The sequence below is a fragment of the Rhincodon typus genome, chromosome 10 (assembly GCF_021869965.1).
Source record: "Rhincodon typus isolate 14 chromosome 10, sRhiTyp1.1, whole genome shotgun sequence".
Taxonomy (NCBI): Eukaryota; Metazoa; Chordata; class Chondrichthyes; order Orectolobiformes; family Rhincodontidae; genus Rhincodon; species Rhincodon typus.
In genome coordinates this window covers 71,282,369-71,302,196 of record NC_063341.1, presented here as the reverse complement: position 1 = coordinate 71,302,196, position 19,828 = coordinate 71,282,369, and the positions used below count along the sequence as shown (strand labels likewise).

The 19,828-nt window shown below is 43.9% G+C and overlaps 1 protein-coding gene across 1 annotated transcript in view; it reads right to left on the bottom strand.

Annotated features, from left to right (window-relative positions):
• Positions 1-19,828, bottom strand: part of miga1 (mitoguardin 1) — an 87,083-nt gene that overhangs the window by 22,492 nt on the left and 44,763 nt on the right. The window contains exons 10-13 of the mRNA XM_048602422.1: positions 8,582-8,703; positions 6,409-6,481; positions 5,124-5,210; positions 3,511-3,609 (exon numbers count right to left, since the gene is read on the bottom strand). Coding sequence (XP_048458379.1) covers positions 3,511-3,609; positions 5,124-5,210; positions 6,409-6,481; positions 8,582-8,703 — 381 coding nt within the window. The remainder of the gene's footprint in view (positions 1-3,510; positions 3,610-5,123; positions 5,211-6,408; positions 6,482-8,581; positions 8,704-19,828) is intronic.

The window sequence follows — 19,828 nt, the reverse complement described above, 5'->3', positions numbered from 1 at the left end:
AGTTCTCCAAGTGGGGTCTAACCAGAGTTTTATACAGGAGCAGCATAACTTCTGTGTTCCTATACTTCAGTCCTCTAGATATAAAGGCCAACATTTTGTTAGCCTTCTTCATTATTTTCTGCAGCTGTTCATTAGAACCTGGGGATTTGTTAGCCCACAGCTCTAACAATTTACTTAGGACTGATTCCCCGTTGAGAGTAATTTTCTTGACACCCTCCTTTCCTTCCATTTCCCAGTTTCAAGCTCTTTCTAGGATGTTTCTTGAATCCTCTCAAGTGAAGACCAATGCAAAATACCTGCTCAATTCAGCTACCATCTCCTTATTTTCAATTACTAATTCCTCAGACTCACTTTCTACAGGACAACATTCACTTGATTAACACTATTTTAAAAAATATTTACAGAAACATTTGCCAACTGTTTTTATATTTCTAGCTTGCTTTCTCCCGCACTCTAATTTTTCCCTCCTTATAATTTTCTTCGTTATTTTTATATTCGGTCCAATTGTCTGACCTGCCGGCCACCTTTGCAAAATTATCTGCTATTTATTTTAACTTCCATCTTTAACTTTTTTGGTTAATCATGAGTCCTCCTCTCGAATTTTTTCTGATTGGAATGCTGTGAATTCTGTGTATTCTGAAATATTGCCAACAATGTCTGCAGTTCTATTTCTAATGACCCATCCTTTAATCTAATTTGTCAGTTCACTTTAACTGGCTCTGCTTTCCTACCCTCATAACTGCCCTTATTTAAGTTTAAATTAATAGTCTAGGACACACGCTTCTCTCTTGCAAACTGAATGTAAAATTCAATAAGACTATGGTTGCTGTGACCTGTTTATCCTATCTTCTCAATATAATATTAGGTTTAATGTAGCCTGCTGTCTGGTTAGCTCCAGAACATGCTGTAACATCATGGGATAACAAGGAGTAGAACTGGATGAACACAGCAGGCCAGGCAGCATCAGAGGAGCAGGAAAGCTGACGTTTCGGGTCTGGACCCTTCTTCAGAAAACATCATGTAGCTTCCACCAGTTCAAAGCATTTTCTCAAATAGGTGAATAGTTAGGTTGGTGGTATATCTAGTGTATATGGCAGTCACACCTTGAAAGATCGACACAACTTTTTATGTGAATGACCTATTCAATTTGAAAGGGCCCTTTTCAATGGCTTTTTAAGAGTCAACATCAGTCTGGATGTTTCCTCTTATTCTCCCTGGAGACAGGAAAGTGTTTAAGTGCTCAAAAAAAGCCAAGTGATCCTTGGCTGGACTTCTTATGATTCTTTTGAAAATACATTAAAAAGTTCAAGGTTCAGAATATATTGGGTCAAGATACATGTAAGTTTTGTGGAGCACTAGGTAGTGCCTTACCTCCAAACAAGGAGCTCCAGATTCAGCTCCTACCCCAGGACTTAGCAGCCAAGGGAGGTGTGTTCATTACATGTCGAACAGGATTATGATCAACCTGAAAACCTTTCCAACACACACCAGCAGCAGTCGTAAAAATGAGAGAGATTTCTCGGCCGGTCATGTGGTGGAAACGAAGTTACAGCTTCCACTGTCACCATCTATAGTTCCAAGCTACAATGTGCATGTTGTCATAGCAACCTGGACTTCCTGAATAAGCAATAAGACATCACCGTTATAGGCTCATATTTGAAGAATGGTCTCTGCAACTTCCCTTCCATGACAAGTCAAATGGAGTGCATTCTTTAAGTCTTGCACTCTACCTACTCCTCCTCTTTATCCATTCTTCCTTTTACCATTGTAAATTCCCATTTTACTTTGCTAGGATATAGTATCTCAGTGGGTAGTGCCCCAGCTTCAAAACTCAAAGTGCTGAGTCCTACTCGGAGCCTTTTTGGTGATGCAAGGAGCATTCATTGCATGGCTTAACAGACTGATAATCACCCGTTAACAATTCCCTCATTATTGCCCCTGAAGGGGTAAGAATTGTATGTGTGAAGATCTGAAACAAGCTACAATTTCACTTTAACACAGTGTGGAGCTGGAAGAACACAGCAGGCCAGGCAGCATTACAGGAGCAGGAAAGTTGACGTTTAGGGTCAGGACCCTTCCTCAGAAAGGACTTCAAAATTCTGAAGAAGGGTCCCGACCCGAAACGTCAGCTTTCCTGCTCCTCTGATGCTGCCTGGCCTGCTGTGCTCATCCAGCTCCACACTGTTTTATCTCAGACTCCAGCATCAGCAGTTCTTGCTATTTCTGAACAATTTAGCTTTGCTATGTCAACAGTCACAGTGTAGTTGCAGGCTCTGGTCACTTGATGGCCTCGTGGAGCAAGTTGCCAAAGTTTCTCGAAACTCTTGTTGGTCATATTTTGAGACCATCACTGAAGCCAGCTTCCCATCCACGGACTCCATTTACACTTCTCATTACCGCGGAGAGCCTGCCAACATATCGGGAGGCGATAGCCTAGTGGTATTATCACTGGTCTGTTAATCCAGAGACCCCCAGATAATGTCCTGGAGACCCGGGTTCAGATCCTGCCACGTCAGATGGTGGAATTTGAATTCAATAAATATCTGGAATTAAGAATCTAATGATGACTGTGAATCCATTGTTGGGAAAAACCGATCTGGTTCACTAATGCCCTTTAGGGAAGGAAATTGCCATCCTTACCGGGTCTGGCCGAGCTGTGACTCCAAACCCAAAGCAATGGTTGACTCCTAAGTGCCCTCTGGGCAATAAATACTGCCAAGCCAGCGATGCCCTCATCCCGTGAATGAATAAACATCATCAAAGACTCCTCCCACACCGGTAATACTCTCTTCCAACCTCTTCTGTCAGGCAGAAGATCAGAAGCTTGAACAGAGTCAGCAACAGGTTCAAGAACAGCTTCTTCCCTGCCATTATTAGACTGTTGAATGGACTCTCTAACTACAAATAATGTTGATCTTGTTTGTACACCTCCTGTGTAGCTATAACCTTGTATGCCTCGCTCTGTCTAAGCACCCAATGATTGGTGTATCCTTGTTTGTTATGATCTGTCTGTACTGCTCACAAAACAAAGCTTTTCACTGTACTTAGGTACAATAAATAAAATCAAATCAAGAGTTAAAAATCGACCATGAATAACATCATAGACAAATTAGACAGCGCAAATATGTCATTTTCTATTTTAATTAGTGGCAGTATTTCTAAAATGGGTTGTAGGCTTTGTGACTGCTCTGTGTGAAATTATTGATGGTATCCTTCTCAACATGACATACACAAAATTCTGTCCAAAGTACTATTTTCGCTAAACAAATGATGACTCTACCTAGGGCTATATTTCAACTGGAGGACTTTGACCATACAGGTTGGATGTTCACCTCTTAGTATGTTCATCACACTGCACCCTACCAGCCCAGCCTTTTCTGATACTTTAAAGATTCACCCCTGGGATTCCCTGCCCCAGACCTGAAAGCCCTAGATTCATGTCTCACCTGTTCCAAAGGTGTGTAGTAATATCTCTTGACACGTTGCTTAGAAAAATAGGTACAGACTCACCCCTCGAGCTGCTAGCTCTCTCTGGGTCATCTCCCAGTGATCAGCTTGCTGCAGAAAATACATCATCTCTTCATAGACTGCTTCAAACCTTTTCGGATTCTAGAAAAGTCAGGAGAAACATTTCAGTCAGTCCGCACCATTTTAAATTTGTACAATATTTTCCCTTTTTTTTGTGGAGGCTACAATTTTCCTGACCCCCTGAAAATTTATAAATGTAGGCCAGGAAACCCTGAAGTTTGAAGTGGAAACTGAGTGACCTTTCTCTGAGGGTTCAGTATCTGTAAAATTTGTTGCTGAAGGAAAAAGTGTTGAGTTTTTATTTCTGATATTTATAACAACTAGCTCTTGTATAGTGTACAGTTAGTTCTATTTTCCTTTTGTGTATATAAACTTTGATATTCTTTTCTTAAAAATGCATTTGCAGCCTTTTGTGAATATGTTCAGTGACTGACCACCACGTTAAACAAAATTATGAAAATAACCCTGATGATCCATTAGGTTTCACTCTGGGTTCGGGCTTTTTTAGTTCACTTGTGGGATGTGGTATCACTGTCTGGGCACTTATTGCCCACCCATAGTTGCCCCTTGAGAAAGTGGTGGTGAGCTGCCATCTTGAACCGCTGCAGTCCACGTGCTGTGGGTTGACCCACAATGCCCTTAGGGAGGGAGTTCAAGGATTTTGACCCAGTGACACCGAAGGAACAGTGATATATTTCCAAATGGTGATGGTGAGTGGCTTGGAGGGGAATTTGCAAGTGGTGGTGTTCCCAAGTTTCTGCTGCCCCTTATCCTTCTAGATGGTCGTGTATTTGGAAGGTGCAGTCTAAGGATCGTTGGTGAATTTCTGCAGGGTGTTTTGTAGAGCAACGTCGCTGAGCATAATCACTGACCATTAATGTCGGAGGAAGTGGATGTTTATAATCTAGAGTCCAGCATTATCATCAGTTGGGATCATAACAATTGTGAGAAAGCTGATAAGGGAACTGTGAAGACCTGGAGCATGGAAAATGGGAGCGACAATAAAGGGATTGTGAATATTTAATTCAGTGTGTGGATAATGCAATAGAGAGGATCATGGATCTTGTCATTGTGGATGCCGGGAGCACAGATAACGGAGGTACGGATGATGATGATTTGAATAATAGAATTGCAATGATGGATTTGCATAGATAGAAGGATTGCTGTTGACGGAAAGGTGTGAAAATTAGGAGCTTGTATACTGCGTTCCAGAAGATGGGAAAGAAAGGATAATGGTAAAATATGCAAAACGTGAATGTAAATAATTGTACTTCAAATAATTATTCTGAATTATAATTATACCACATACCAAAATCTCTCGAGAAAACCATTCTCTCATTAATGCATTTGTCATCATTTTGTAACCAGGACTGATTACTGTTGTTTTTAATAAGACAAATGACAAAGATGATGAAGAAACAAAATAAAAAGTTATGGGGAAAAGGCAGGAAAATGGAGTTAAAGATGATCAGATCAGCCATGATCTTGTCGAATGGCGGAGCAGACTCTGTGGGCTGAATGGCCTACCACTGTTCCTATGTCTTATTGTCTTATGGCCTTGCTAGCAAAAGCTACATAGCTCAGAGCTCCCATACCTTATGTGCTTTTGTCATAATCGCTGACAGAACCTTCCTTCCCACTTCAGCGAAAAACTTTCGATTTGTTACATCAGAAAGAATTACCTGCAAAGGTGGAGAAATTAGTGTGAAATTATGTTTTAAGCTTAGCTACGGTGTTGTTGAAACACTGATACTTTAGGCTTCTGTTCTGTTTGAGTTCAGCTCAGCCTCAGCACTGCATCCTCGAAATCATTCCAGGATTCGAATTCACTTGAATCTGCTTCCATCACCAATTCAGATAGTCTACTCCAGACTGCAACATTCACTGCAACAATCCTCTCAGCCTAAGCGCATTGAGGAAGTGATGTACTGTCAGAGATATTTGAGATGGGATATTAAATATTTATTCCACGGCAAAAATTGAAGGAGAGCCCTTCCTCCTTCAACAAACAGATATGCTCACATCCTAAAATTAACCCATATCCTTTGATGGGATGTTGAAGTGTAGAAATTGGTTGCAGTATCTGCTAATATAATAACAATCAGTCTACTTCCAAGTAACCCAATGAAGTGAATTGCTTGACATGTGTCAGTCTTGACCTGGTGACACTAATTTTGCCTCTGAATTGACTGATATACCTTGGCAGTCTGTCTGTAGGATCTACCTGCCAATCTCTCCATAGTGCCCACAATTAGTAAAATGCCCAGCAGGAAGAAGCCTAAATTGCCCGAATAAAGGTCTCATTTGGTCTAAGGATGGGCAGGCTATGTGCCACTTTCACCAAAACTAGTAAAATGCCAGTGATGGCAGGAAGGCAATCCATCCTCTGCCACCCCACTCGATTTTACTCCGACCACACCACAACCCCACCCACCTCCTGGTACCTTCCCTGGAAACTCTCAAAATCCCAGTGAGAAAAACCTACAGCACAAAGTCCAGAAGGCAATCATGAAGAAAATTCTCTTCCAGTCCCTTTTAAGCCCAGGTCGTTTAGTTACCAACCCTACTGCCAGTCAAAGAATTTCCCACCAGTCACTTTTTCAAAATCTTTCAGAATTTTGAACATTTCTGTTCTCTACTTCTCTACCCTGAGCGGAACAGTCCCAAGTTCTTTTGTCCCTCTATGTAATTGCAGTCACTCATCATTCGACACTGGAACCTCACCTACAGCCTCTTCAAGGTCTTGGCTATCACCCCAAAGTACACAGTCCAGAATTGGCTATAACACTCCAACTGAGGTCTAACCAATAATTTATAATCCATGATTCAGACATACTCACGCTCATGTGTGAATTGACAGGTGAGTTCTGATGGTATTACCTGAAAAGCTTGACGCACACAGTGTACCTTGGCCAGAAAATCAATGTCCCCAACACATTCCAGCAACTCGGTCCTTTTAGACAAAACATAAGTTGAAAACAAACATTAAGACTCATATGTTGCGTCAAAAATCTTCAAGAACAGATCTGGATTGTATAACCATTTTCAATTTGAGGCAACCCATTATCTACTGGACATTTATGCTGCAGAAATTCATGAAGGCCCCTTAGACTGGACTTTCCAACCCATGACCACTACTATCTAGAAGGACAAGGACAGCAGATACAAGGCAACACCACCACCTGCAAGTTGGTCTCCAAGCCAAACCTCATCCTGACTTGGAAATATATTGCCATTCCTTCACCATCACTGAGTCAAAATCCTGGAACTCCGCCCCTGACAACATTGCAGGTCAACAAATGAACATATGAAAAAGTACAGCACAGGAACAGGCCCTTCAGCCCTCCAAGCCTGTGCTGACCATCATGCCCTAATTAATCTAAAAACAAACCTGCCATTTTTCAATCCGTATCCCTCTATCCCCTCCCTATTCATGGACCCATCTAAATGCCTCTTAAATGACTTCAATGTGCCTGCTTCCAGTACCTCTTCTGATAATGCATTCCAGGCTGCTACCACTCTAATATTGAAAACTTCCCTTGCACATCTCCCTTAAACTTTCCCCCTCTGACCGTAAACCCATGCCCCCTTGTAAATGAAACTTCAACCGTAGGAAAAAGCCTCTGACTATCCACCCAATCTATGCCTCTCATAATTTTGTCGACCTCTATCAGGTCTCCTCTCAGCCGCCATTTTTCAGTGAAAACAATCCTAGTCTTTTTAACCTTTCCTCATAGTCAATGCCCTGGAGACCAGGCAACATCCTGGTGAACCTTCTCTATATTCTCTCCAAAGCTTCCACATCCTTCTGGTAATGTGGTGACCAAAACTGCACACAATACTCCACAAACAGCCTAACAAGGGTTTTATATCGCTGCAACTCTTGTACTCCACGCCCCGGGCAATGAAGGCAAGCATGCCATATGCCTTCTTAATCACCTTGGCTACCTGTGTTGCCACTTTCAACGTACAGCATAAGGACCATACCAGTTCAAGAAGAAACTCACCATCAGCATCTAAAGGCCAATAAACACTGCTTTCCCATTACCCCCAGTGCTGACTCATGCTTTACCTGCACAAAGTTTTATTCCACTTAAACAATTAATTCTCTCTCTTCTCTCAAGTTGGCTTTTGCAGCCCGTAGGGAAAGGGACAGAAATCATGGGCCAGTGATGTTCATGGCCTGGGTCTCCATCTGAACTTGACTGTGCATGTGAAGTCATTGTAAGTCTTGTGGTACTGCATCCAGGTCACAGGGTAGACTGCTGGCTATCTGCTCACATTGCCTTGCAAGTACATGGCTGGAGAGCCTCCTAGTCCCCTTTCGATACTGGAAATCACCCCTTTTTACCACATCCAGTAGCAAAGCTGCAGTCTTATTCTTCACGGGGTCCCAGGTCATATTCACTTCCTACACTACCACCAGCCCCTGCTTCAGCCCTAACAAATGTCCCCTTTAGGAGGTGCAGGCTTTCTTGATGTGCTGCTGGATAGTATGAGTTTGGAACCTCCTCTTCCACCAGCCCTCCTTGTTCATCTTACAGCCATAGAGCAAGCAGTTGTGCTGCTTGCATTTCAGTCAATAGGCATGGGTTAAACAAGCAGTTCATGACACATGGATCTGTCGTCAGGGCTTAACCAATTTAGCACCCATTATAGACTTCGTAACATTGCGGAAAGAGGTCATTCAGTCCATCAAGTTTGCACCAACCCTCTGGGGAGCATCCCACCCAAACCCAGCCTCCATCCTATCCCCATAACCCTGCATTTCCCATGTCTAATCCACCTATCCCGCACATCGCTGGACACTTTGGATACTTTCCCATGGCCAACCCACCTGCAAATCTTTGGACTGGGGGAGGAAACCGGAGCACCTGGAGGAAACCCACGCAGACACTTGGGAGAGCATGCAAACTCCACACAGTCACCCGAGGACGGAATCAAACCTGGGTCCCTCACGCCATGAGGCAGCAGTGCTAGCCACTGAGCCACCGCACCACCCATTATCTCTAAAGATTTACCCAGTCGATTGCAGTGGTAGAGATCGGCTCACCTTAACACCCGGCAAAATACTCTTCCGTCTTCTGCCAAGTGCATTGCTTCTTCATAGAGCGGCAGATGGCACCACGACCCCAGACCATAGGTGCTGCCTCGGTTGTCTCGATGCTCTGTGAGCTGTTGGGATTATACAGATAAAAATAGAAACTCCATCAGATTCAGTACGGTTTGTCATGGAACAACCATTCTATTTCCCAAGAACAAGCCAACATTCAAAATTAAGAGAAGTTGAGCTTAATGTCAGCCCATGTTCAGCTGGAAACTCTGGTTCAATAGACTCCTGGGCTCACAAGCCCACTCCTGATTTTGTGAGCATGAAAATCTACGCTGTCACTTCAGCGCAATGCTGCTCAGTCAGACAAGATATTAAAGCGTGGCCACTTTTCACTCAAGAGATGCAAAAGACCCCATTTGAAAATGATAGAAGAGGTTTGGTCAATATCTTCTCCCTCAACCAACGTCAAAAAAAGCATAAAATACAAAAACAATGTACTGCGGATGCTGGAGATCTGAAATAAAAACAGAAAATGCTGGAGAAACTCGGCAGATCTGGCAGCATCCGTGGACACAGGAACAGAAATAATGCTTAAAGGTGTCCTTGTGGCTCAGTGGTTAGCGCTGCTGCCTCACAGCACCAGGGACCTGGGTTCGATTCCAGCCTTCGCTAACTGTGTGGAGTTTGCACATTCGCCTCATACCTATGTAGGTTTCCTCCAGGTGCTCTGGTTTCCTCCCACAGTTACAAAGATATGCAGATTAGGTGGATTGGCCAAGTTAAATTGAACTGTGGTGTCCATGGATGTGCAGGCTAGCCATTGGAAATATGGGGTTAGTGTGGTAGGGGTTGGGTCTGGGTGGGATGCTCTCTGTAAAACTCAAATGGCCTCTTTCTGCACTCTAAGGATTCTATTCTGTGAATCTCTAAACCTAACATGCTCATTATTACATTGTGGTTTGTGGGAGCTTGCTGTGCTAGCTCCTGTGTTCTATACATTACAACAACAACTTGACTCTATTGACTGTAAAGTGCTTTGGGATATAGTGAGATGAAGAAAGTCCATAATTACAAGTCTTTCTTTCAGCCAAATGCAGTATCCATCAACTCTGTGACAAAAAGAAACAAATGCCTTGGGGAATTCATGGCACACTGAAACATGTGAGTCCAGAATGTTCCATTGCTAACCCTTGTGGATTCATCCAGAGCTCCACACACTGTTGTGGTCGGTGTTGGTGGGGGGGGGGGTGTAAAATCATATTTTACCTTTAACAATGTCATTCAATTCATACCACTCACCTGTTCTTTGCCCATAGCTCTGCAATATTTCCTTTGCGAGTACTTTTTCTAATCCCTTTGTGAAAAGCACTATTAAATTCACTTTCAAGTAATACATTCCAGACCATAACAATAGTGGAAACTTAGTTTTTAATGCATTATCGGGATAGATTGTCTTGGTTTTTTTAAAATGATTTATTTCTGCAGTAACAGGAAAAGTTTGAAAGCTCTGTCAGTGTCACTGATTAATTAGGAGTAACAACCAGCTGGTTTATTTAAACTTCAATTTATGATTACGCAACGTTCACCTCTCAGCTTTTCAACAGTTTTACTCCATATGAATCTTATTGCAAGAAGCAGTTCCGGCTGAGGGTAATTTATTTTTCTTTATTGAGTATAAATCAGGGGAGCTTTCAGCTATTCTTTTGAAAGAGCTGCGAGTGTTTTTATTGAGTTCAAAGTCAAAGCACCATTTTCTCTCTCTCTGCTACCAGTCAGACACCAGGAACAACAGAGGATAGAGTTAAGTGTGACAGCTGGAATGTACAGGGTTGCATGTCTGACCTCTTGCCCGCTTATCAACGAATGCCAGATTCGCTCTTTTAACTAGGGCGTGATTTTAATTGCTCCATCACTGGTGGCCAGGCCTTCAGCTTCCTAGGCCCTAGGCTCTGGAACCACCCCTCTTCTCCACCTCTCTCTGATTTTGTTATGGTTTAAAACATGGTAATATGTTTGCACTTTTACCAAAGAATTGGTCTGTTGGCCTTTAATGCAAGGGGATTTCAGCACAGGGATAAAGGAAAGATAGAACATAGAGTAGCACAGGAATAGGCCCTTCGGCCCACCATGTCTGTGCTGACTATGATGCTATTTTAAACTAACCTCATCTGCCTGCACATGGTCCATTTCCCTCTATTCTCTGCCTGTTCATGTCTAAATGCCTCTTAAATTTTGCTAACATATCTGCTTCTGCTACCTCCCCTGGCAACACGTTCCAGGCATCTACCACGCCCTGCATAAAAAAACTCGTGTCACACATCTCCTTTAAACTCTCCCCCTCTCAACTTAAACCTATGCCCCTGAGTATTTGACACTTCCACCCTGGGAAAGACACTCCGACTATCGACCTTATCCCTGCTTCACATCATTTTATATACTTCTCTCAGGTTGCCCCTCAGCCTCCGATGGGCTAGTGAAAACAATCCATGTTTGTCCAACCTCTACTTACAGCTAATACAGTCTGATCCAGGCAACATTCTGGAAAACCTCTATTGCACCCTCTCCAAAGCTTTCCTACAGTGTGATGACCAGAATGGCACACAATTTTCCAAAAGTGGCCTAACTAAAAGTTTAGATAACTGCAACGTGGCTTGTGAATTGTTATACTCAATGCTGTAACCGATGACAAGTATGCCATATACCTTCTTTACCACCTTAACCACTGTGCTGCTACCTTCAGAGAGCTAGGGGCTCTGTATATCAATGCTCCTAAGGGTCCTGCCATTTACTATATACTTTCCTCGTGCATTTGAACTTCCAAATTGCATCACCTCATACCTGACCAGATTAAACTCCATCTGCCATTTCTCCATCCAACTTTCCAACTGAGGTATGTCTTGCTCTATCCATTAACAACCTTCCTCACTCTCCACAATTCCACCAATTTGCGTGTCAACTGCAAACTTACTAATCGAACCACAGACATTTTCATTCAAATCATTAAAAAATTACAAACAATAAAGGTTCCAGCACTGATTCCTTGTGGAACTCCACTGGTCACAGACCTCCAGTCAGAAGAACACTCCTCCACAACTACCCACCGTCTTCTATGGCCAAGCCAACTTTGCACCCAGCTTACCAACTCACCACGATTTCCATGCAATTTGATCTTCTGGACCACCCTACCATGAAGGATCTTATCAAATGCTTTAGTAAAGTCCATGTAGTCAACATCCACAGCCTTACCCTCATCAATCATCTTTGTCACTGCCTCAATAAACTCAATCAGCTTTGTGTGACAAGACCTTCCCAGCATAAAACCAGGCTGACTATCCCTAATAAATCCATTCTTCTCCAAATGCAAATAAATCCTCAGAATTTTCTCCAATAATTTCCCTACCACTAATGTAATGCTCACCGGCCTATATCTTCCTGGATTCCTGTCTTAAAGAAAGGAACAACATTAGCTATTCTCCAGTCTTCTGGGACTTCGCCTGTGGCTAAAGAGGAGAGAAAGATCTCTGTCAAGGCTCCAGCCATCTACTCCCATGCCTCCCTCAGTATCCTGGGATAGATCCCATCAGGACCTGGGGACTTGTCTGCCCTTTCCCTAGTTACCCTTTTGCTCCTAATATATTTCATGGCCTTTTCTAGTTTTTTTTCTGCTTCCTTTATATTCCTCAAAGGTCCTTGTTTCATTTCTGTTTCCTAAACCTTACATTAGCTTTCTTTATCTTTTTAACAGAACTTACAACATCTCTTGTCATCCAAGGTTCCAGATTCTTGCCATCCTTATCTTTCGTCCTTAGAGAAATAGGCTGGTACTGAACTCGGGTCAACTGGCTTCTGAAAACTCCCACATGTCAGATGTGGATTTATTTTCAACAATGTTCCTAGTCCATTTTTTCCAGTTACTGCCTAATATTGTTGTAATTCGCCTTCCCAAATTTAACGGTTTCATCCGAGCAACAGCCTTATCCTTTCCATAACTATCTTAATACTTAAAGAATTATGATCAATGTTCCAAAACTGCTCGCCCACTGAAACTTCAATCATCTGGTCAGGCTTATTCCCCAATACACCTTCCTTTCCCTTGTTGGACTATCGACATACTGTTCCAAGAAACCCTCTTGGATGCACCTAACAAATTATGCCCCAGGAAAAGCACTAAGGGAGGCCCAGTCAATATTGGGGAAATTAAAATCACCCACTACAACTGTTGCTTTTACGTCTTTCCATGATCTGCTTGGATGTGAGTTCCTCTACATCTGCTGGTTACTGAGAGGCATATAGTATAACCCCAGCATATCTAGTGATTGCACCTTTATTATTCCTAAATTCTAGCAATATTACCTCATTGGATGAGCCCTCTAAGATGTCCTCTCCTGGTACAGCTGTAACATTCTCCTTCATCATAGGTGCAATGTTTCCATCCCTTTTACACCCATCTACATCTAAACCCTGGAACATTGAGCCAGTCCTGTTCTTCCTTCAACCAAGTTTCTAAATGGCTACAACATCGTAGTGCCATCTTCTAATCCAGGCTCTAAGATCACCTGCTTTACCTGTCACTTTTCTCCTTGCATTAAAATAAGTACCTTCAGACCGCTAGTTCTGCTGTATTCGTTGGCCTGGCCCTGCCTGTTCTTCCTTATCCACTTATTTGATTTAGCCCCTCTCCTCATTAAATATTCCACACACTGACCTACTGCTCTGGTTCCCACCCCCTTGCCACACTAGATGAAACCATCCCCAAGTGGCACCAGCAAACCTCTCTCCTGGGATATTGGTGCCCCACTGGTTTGGGTGCAACCCATCCTTCTTGTACAGGTCCCTCCTGCCTTGGAAGAGATCCCAAAGAACAGGTATCTGAAACCCTCCCTCCCTACACAAGTTCTTTAGCCACGCATTTAACTGTATAATCTCCTACTTCTGGCCTCACTGGCATATGGCACAGGGAGTAATCTCGAGATTACAATCCTAAAGATCCTGATTTTCAATTTTCTGCCTAACTCCCTGAATTCCTTTTGCAGAACTTCATCTCTCTTTCTGCCTATGTCATTTGTACCAATATGGACCACATCCTCTGGCTGCTCACCCTCCTCCTTCAGAAAACCCTGTGCCTGCTCAGAGATATCCTTGACCCTCGCACCAGGGAGGCAACACACCATCCTGGAGTCTCGATCGCAGCCACAGAAACGCTTAACTGTGCCCCCTGACTGTAGAATCCCCTGTCACTAACACCCACCTACACTTCGACCCTCCCTACTGTAGAACAACGCCAGGAGCGTTGCTACTGATCATGCTGCTGCTGCTTTCCCCTGAGAGGCCATTCCCCCCAAAATGGTGTCCCTGTCTGAGAGGGGACTGGCCACAGGGGACTCCTGCACTGCCTGCCCACGCTTACTCATCTTCCCGGTGGTCTTCCAACACTTCTCTGCCAGTGTAGCTCTTACTGTGGTGTGATCAGCTTGCTACATGTGCTACCCATGATGATTTCAGCCTTATACGCTCCATAGTGAGTCCATCTGCAGCTCCAGTGCACCATCCAGTCAAATCAGGAGCTGCAGCTGAGCACACTCCCTACACACATGGTCATATGGAGACTGGAAGCATCCCTGATTTCCCACATATTGCAGGAGGACCACTCCATGGCACCCATTAGATTGGGAAGGGAGCTCCCTTCCCTGTTCCCCATTTCTGAAGAAGGGTCCCGACCCGAAACGTCGACTTTCCTGCTCCTCTGATGGTGCCTGGCCTGCTGTGTTCCTCCAGCTCCACACTGTGTTATCCCTAGCCTATCTAGTCTCTCCTTAAGATCTGTCAATCTTACAGTAGAGAAGGAGGCTATTTGGTTCATAATTCCCACGATACCCCTTCAAAAGTCCAAGCTCAGCTTGATTTTTGCCTTTTTGGATGAGATCGCAACCCAAGTCTCCGTTCATCAGCTCAAGGCAGACATAGAAGTCTAACTGAAAGGGGAAGGAGGATCCCTGGTATGCAGGGTTACAATGATCATGCAGCCAAGATCAAAAATAACACGTCTGGAGGAATTTAATAGAGACCATGACGGACTCAGTCGCCATATAGAACATAGAACATAGAACATAGAACAGTACAGCCCAGTACAGGCCCTTCGGCCCACGATGTTGTGCCGAACTTTTACCCTAAACCTAAGGTCTATCTAACCTCCACCCCTACCTTATACTATCATCCATATGCCTATCTAATAGCCGCTTAAATGCCCCTAATGAGGCCGACTCCACTACCCTCTCCAGCAATGCATTCCACGCCCCTACCACTCTCTGAGTAAAGAACCTAAATGGAGAGCTGCAGGTTGTCCCATGCTACCTACTCCTGGGAAAAGCAGCCATATTGTTTTGCCACACAGCTGGTTGGGAGGGCAAACTGTGAGGAGGATGCAGAGATGCTTTAGTGACTTGGACACGTTGAAGAGTCAGGAAATGCACAGCGGATGAAGCAAAATGTGATGACCTCTCATTAGCACGCTGTTGCTTACGGGATCTCGCTGTGTCAAACTGGCTGCAGTGTTGGCACCATTCCAACAGTGATTACAGTTTGAAAGGCACTTCGCTGGCTGTAAACCGTTTTGGAAAATCGAGATTGTGGAAGGTGCTACATCAACGCAAGTTTGCTTCCTTTCTCGAGGTTACTCTGGGCATTTGCAAGAAGCAAACATAATTGTTCCTCGGGGAGCAGCAGAATTCGTTGACTGGTGGATTGTTTCAGATACTGTTTCCTGGTTGTACAACACAGTAACCAGAAACAGGTGATGGGACGTCAAACTCAATTGAAAACTGACCCACGCGTTTTTTTTTCCCTCTGCTGCTAAATGTAGACACATCCAGCCAGATTTCAGAAGCTAAACAAAGCACAATGTATTTCAAAACCTTGACTAGTGTAAGTGAATCCCACAGGAAATATGTGCCCTGTTTGATTTCCCTTTCAATGCAGTGAAGACAGAATGGCGGCACTGACATGACAACGTGCCATGTGTTCATTTCTCTCATGGTCCAATCTCGTATGCCAATGAGATCTTTCAAATGTGGCTCCTGAACCCTCAAGCATTGGCAAAGGGGAGATCCCAGGAAACTGGTGCACCGTCTGCCTCCCCCCCTCCACCTCCCTCAATCGATTTTCGTGTTTGTTGACTTACAGCCTCTTTTTAGGAAGAGAACCGGGCCATTCAACCCATTGAGTCTGCTCCACCGTTCAATGAAATCATGGCTGATCTGATCTGATAATCCTCAACTCCACTTTCCTGCCTTTTCCCCCATAACGCTTAATTCCCTTACTGTCTATATATTTAACGATTCGGCCTCCAGTTCAGATTCCGCCATCAGGACTGGTGGGATTTGAACTTAGGCTCCTAAAACATTGCCAAGGGTTTCTGAGAGTGAGAATACCACTGCACTAGCAGCTCCCCCATTGCAGCAATGTACCAATGAAGGGATAGTTTCTGCTATGACCCCTTTTCAGTCTGTTGCTCAGGAATAATGTTGAGACAGAGAGGACCACTATCACCAGGATTATCTTCTTCTCCATGGGGAGTGGCTCCAGTTTGAGGGTCCAATCTTGTGTATCGTATTCACTGCACCCAATGTGGCCTACTCTACATTGGAGAAACCAAATGCAGACTGGGTGACCGCTTTGTGGAACACCTCTGGGTCTGTGTGCAAGCAGGACCCTGATCTTCCCATAGCTGGTCATTTTAACACAGTGTCCAGCTCGCATGTCCTTGTGTCTGTCCTCGGCATGCTGCAGTGTTCCAGTGGATCCCAGAACAAACTGAAGGAGCGACATCTCATCTTCAGACTAGGCACTCCACAGCCTTCTGGTCTTAATACTGAGTTCAACACATTCAGATTGTGAACCCACTCCCATTCCCTCCCTTCCTTTAGCTTTACTTGTTACATTCTGTGTCACCATGTCCTCTCTCCCCTCACCAACCCCCCACTCCATCGGGACTATCTGTTCTTTCAAGTCTGGCATTTAGACACATTATTGTTCTGCCATTCTCACACTCCGATTACTTAATCTGAACATCCTTTCTCCCCCAGTACTCCACCAGCCCCCGCCCCTCCACACTTCACGTCAACTGAGATGAAGAGTCATCTAGGCTCAAAACATTAGCTTGCTCTCTCTCCGTGGATGCTGCCTGACCTGCTGTGATTTCCAGCATTTTATGTTTTTAGTTGGGGCTCCAGGGATTGCATTAGCTGTAGTGCTTACTTGTGCTCGGGGCTAAGGCCACTAATTTTAACAAAAGCATCTTGATGCATATCATCACTTTAGGGTCTCCCTTCAATTAGACATGGTCTTTGATGGAGACAGGGATGTCAAACTGGGTACAGCTTGCATATGTTTCCCTCAGGCCTCACTTAAATTAGTCAAGGTTTTTAAATACACAGCGTTGTCAAGCTTCTGAAATCTGTGCGGATGTGTCTACATTCAGCCCGACTATAAAAACCGAACAAGTCAGTTTTCAATTGAACTTGACATCATATCACCTGTCGCTGGTTAATGTGTCGTACAACCAGGAACAGTATATGAAACAAAACTGCCACTCAAGCAATTCTGCTGCTCCCAGTGGAGCAGTTACATTTATTGGAGGGAAGCCAAAGAACTCAGACCTTTAGCAAAACTATACACCTTTGTGAATTTGGCTCATACATGGAACATCCCTAAGAATATGTTCATAGTTACAGAACAGGGTGCTACATTTTACAGGAGGTCCTCTGAATGTGTTTGGGGAACAGTGAGTTCTCAAGAGTGCATTTCAAGGAGTTCACTGAGAACATGTTAATATTTATAGAGGTTCCCAGGCATGTGTTAACATTTACAAGGACTGCCTAGGGTGTGTTGATGCTTATAGTGAATCTCCAAGACTACATTTGCAGGGCTTTCTTCAGGGTGTGTGCTAATATTTTCGGGGAGTTTGCGAAAGGCTGTTGATATTTTGACTGGGGTCAATCCTCACAACAGTGAAAACCACAGGCCTACAGCCCAAATACTAACAATTTACCTCTGCCAGGCAACCCTAACCCGAACACTTTCACTTCTAAAGGGATCAGGGTGCAATCCTTCTGCTTTACCCACCTCACACAGGCCACATGGTACCAGTGGACAGAGTCTCCAGACTGAAGCATTCCAGACGTCTCCCAGCCAGCTTCCCACCTGTCACCCTCCATACACTTGAGCTCATCCAGAAATCCACTGCAGATATTTTAACCTGTACCAGGTCTTAGTTGGCTACGGTGCCCCTACACAGGTACCTGGTCCAGCAAACTTCTCATTAAAAATTCTCTGCTTTCTATTCCTCTCCCTCCACGGCCTCGACCCCTCCCTATCTCTGTCATTCCTTCCAGCCCTACAACTCTGTGAGGTCTCTGCACTTCTCCACCTGCACTTCCCTGATTTTAATCACCCCACCATCAATGGCTGGGTCTCCAATCCTGTGCACTCAAATTCTCTCTCTCCAGACACCTGTACCTCCCTTCCATATGCACCTTAAAGTCTCTAAGACTCTAACCATTTAAGTCACCCGTTCTTCTAACTCCTTATGCGACTTGGCACCAATTCCTGCCTGGTATTGCTTGCATGATGTTCCCTTGTATTAAAACACAAGATGTCATTGAGGACCAGCACAGAAAAATTAGGAGCATGTCCCCCCACCCCCCCAACACCCCACACCCCACACTAACATAGAGAAATAGCCAGAACATTCAAATTAGACAGCCAATACAACCTCTCTGATTACCTCTGGGCTGCAATTATAAATTTAGCAAACTACCAACAGCCATCTGCTAGCAGATAGCAGGGATTCCTGGGCACTATATTCAGTTTCTTAAATAGACTCAGAATGCCTCTCCTGCTTTTGTTATTTGATTCTGGTCGTTAAAAATTAGTTCCCAAGATGCAGGCATTTCTGGCACCACCAGCATTTATTGCCTGTCTCCAACTACCTATTTGCAATCAAGAAGCTAAGGGATCATGTGGTGTGGTGGTAGTGTCCCTACCTCTAGGGTACGACACCCAGGTGCAAGATCTACTTGCGCCAGAAATGGGTTACAAAATCTTTGAACGTCTTGATTAGGAAAATATCTACAACTGAGAGGTTCATTCAGATGCTACTGCGTGGCAGGGTTGAGCACCAGAGTTACTTATAGATAACAACCGTAAGAATTGCAGATGCTATAAATCAGAAATATAAACAGATTTTGCAGGAAACGCTCAGCAGGTCAGCATCTGTGAAGCGAAATCAGAGTTATCGTTAAGGTTTCAGGTCCAGACCCTTCCTCAGGGTCAGACCTGCTGAGCTTTTCCAGCAACTTCTGTACTTATAGATAATGATGGCTAGTTTCCCCTTCTAGAGGATGTTACTTCAGTTTTTACAACTGTGCTGCCAACCTAGCTACTTTTACTGGGTGCAACTTTTCATTTCTGAGGAGACTGTGCTTTAAGAACTGACTTCAATTTCTCAACCTGTCATTTCTGCTTCCCTGGATTATTATATAAACAATACTGCGAATGCTGGAAATCTGAAACACACACAGAAATTGCTGGAGAAAATCAGCAGGTCTGGCAGCATCTGTGGCGAGAGAAACAGAGTTAACATTTCGAGTCTTTGGTTCTGTGTTTGTGTTATTAGTTCAGTAACATAATGACACACTCTCTGTATAATGATTACTTTGGAGCATTTTTGTTTTGACTGTACATTAGGTACAATTGTACATTAGGTACAATTAGGCTACACCAAGGTGCCATCTCAGTGGACTCTGTCACATGTAGCAGCGTAAACCACTGCTTATTGGAACTGTCCAAATCAGGCAGTGGGGGAGGAGAGTGAAAATTTTAATGTGACTCAGACCTTTGGCGTAATGAAGTTCAAAGCATGCCTCGTTGTATTTAATGACCGTGTAAATACAGCAAACCAAAAGGTAAATTCACCACAGTCCTACCAGACGATTAGAATACTCTCACATTGCAGCAAGCACATTAAATGGTGGTTATACCTGATGGTCATCAGGCCTCAGATGAGGGGGAAGAGGTTGAGAAGAAGAATCATTCATAATCTCAGCCAGTGCAGAAGGTGAACTCACAGCGATAGCATCACACTGCATTGCAAACTATCCATCCAAGGTAATTGACCCAACATATATGAGATAACACAGTGTGGAGCTGGAGGAACACAGCAGGCCAGGCAGCATCAGAGGAGCAGGAAAG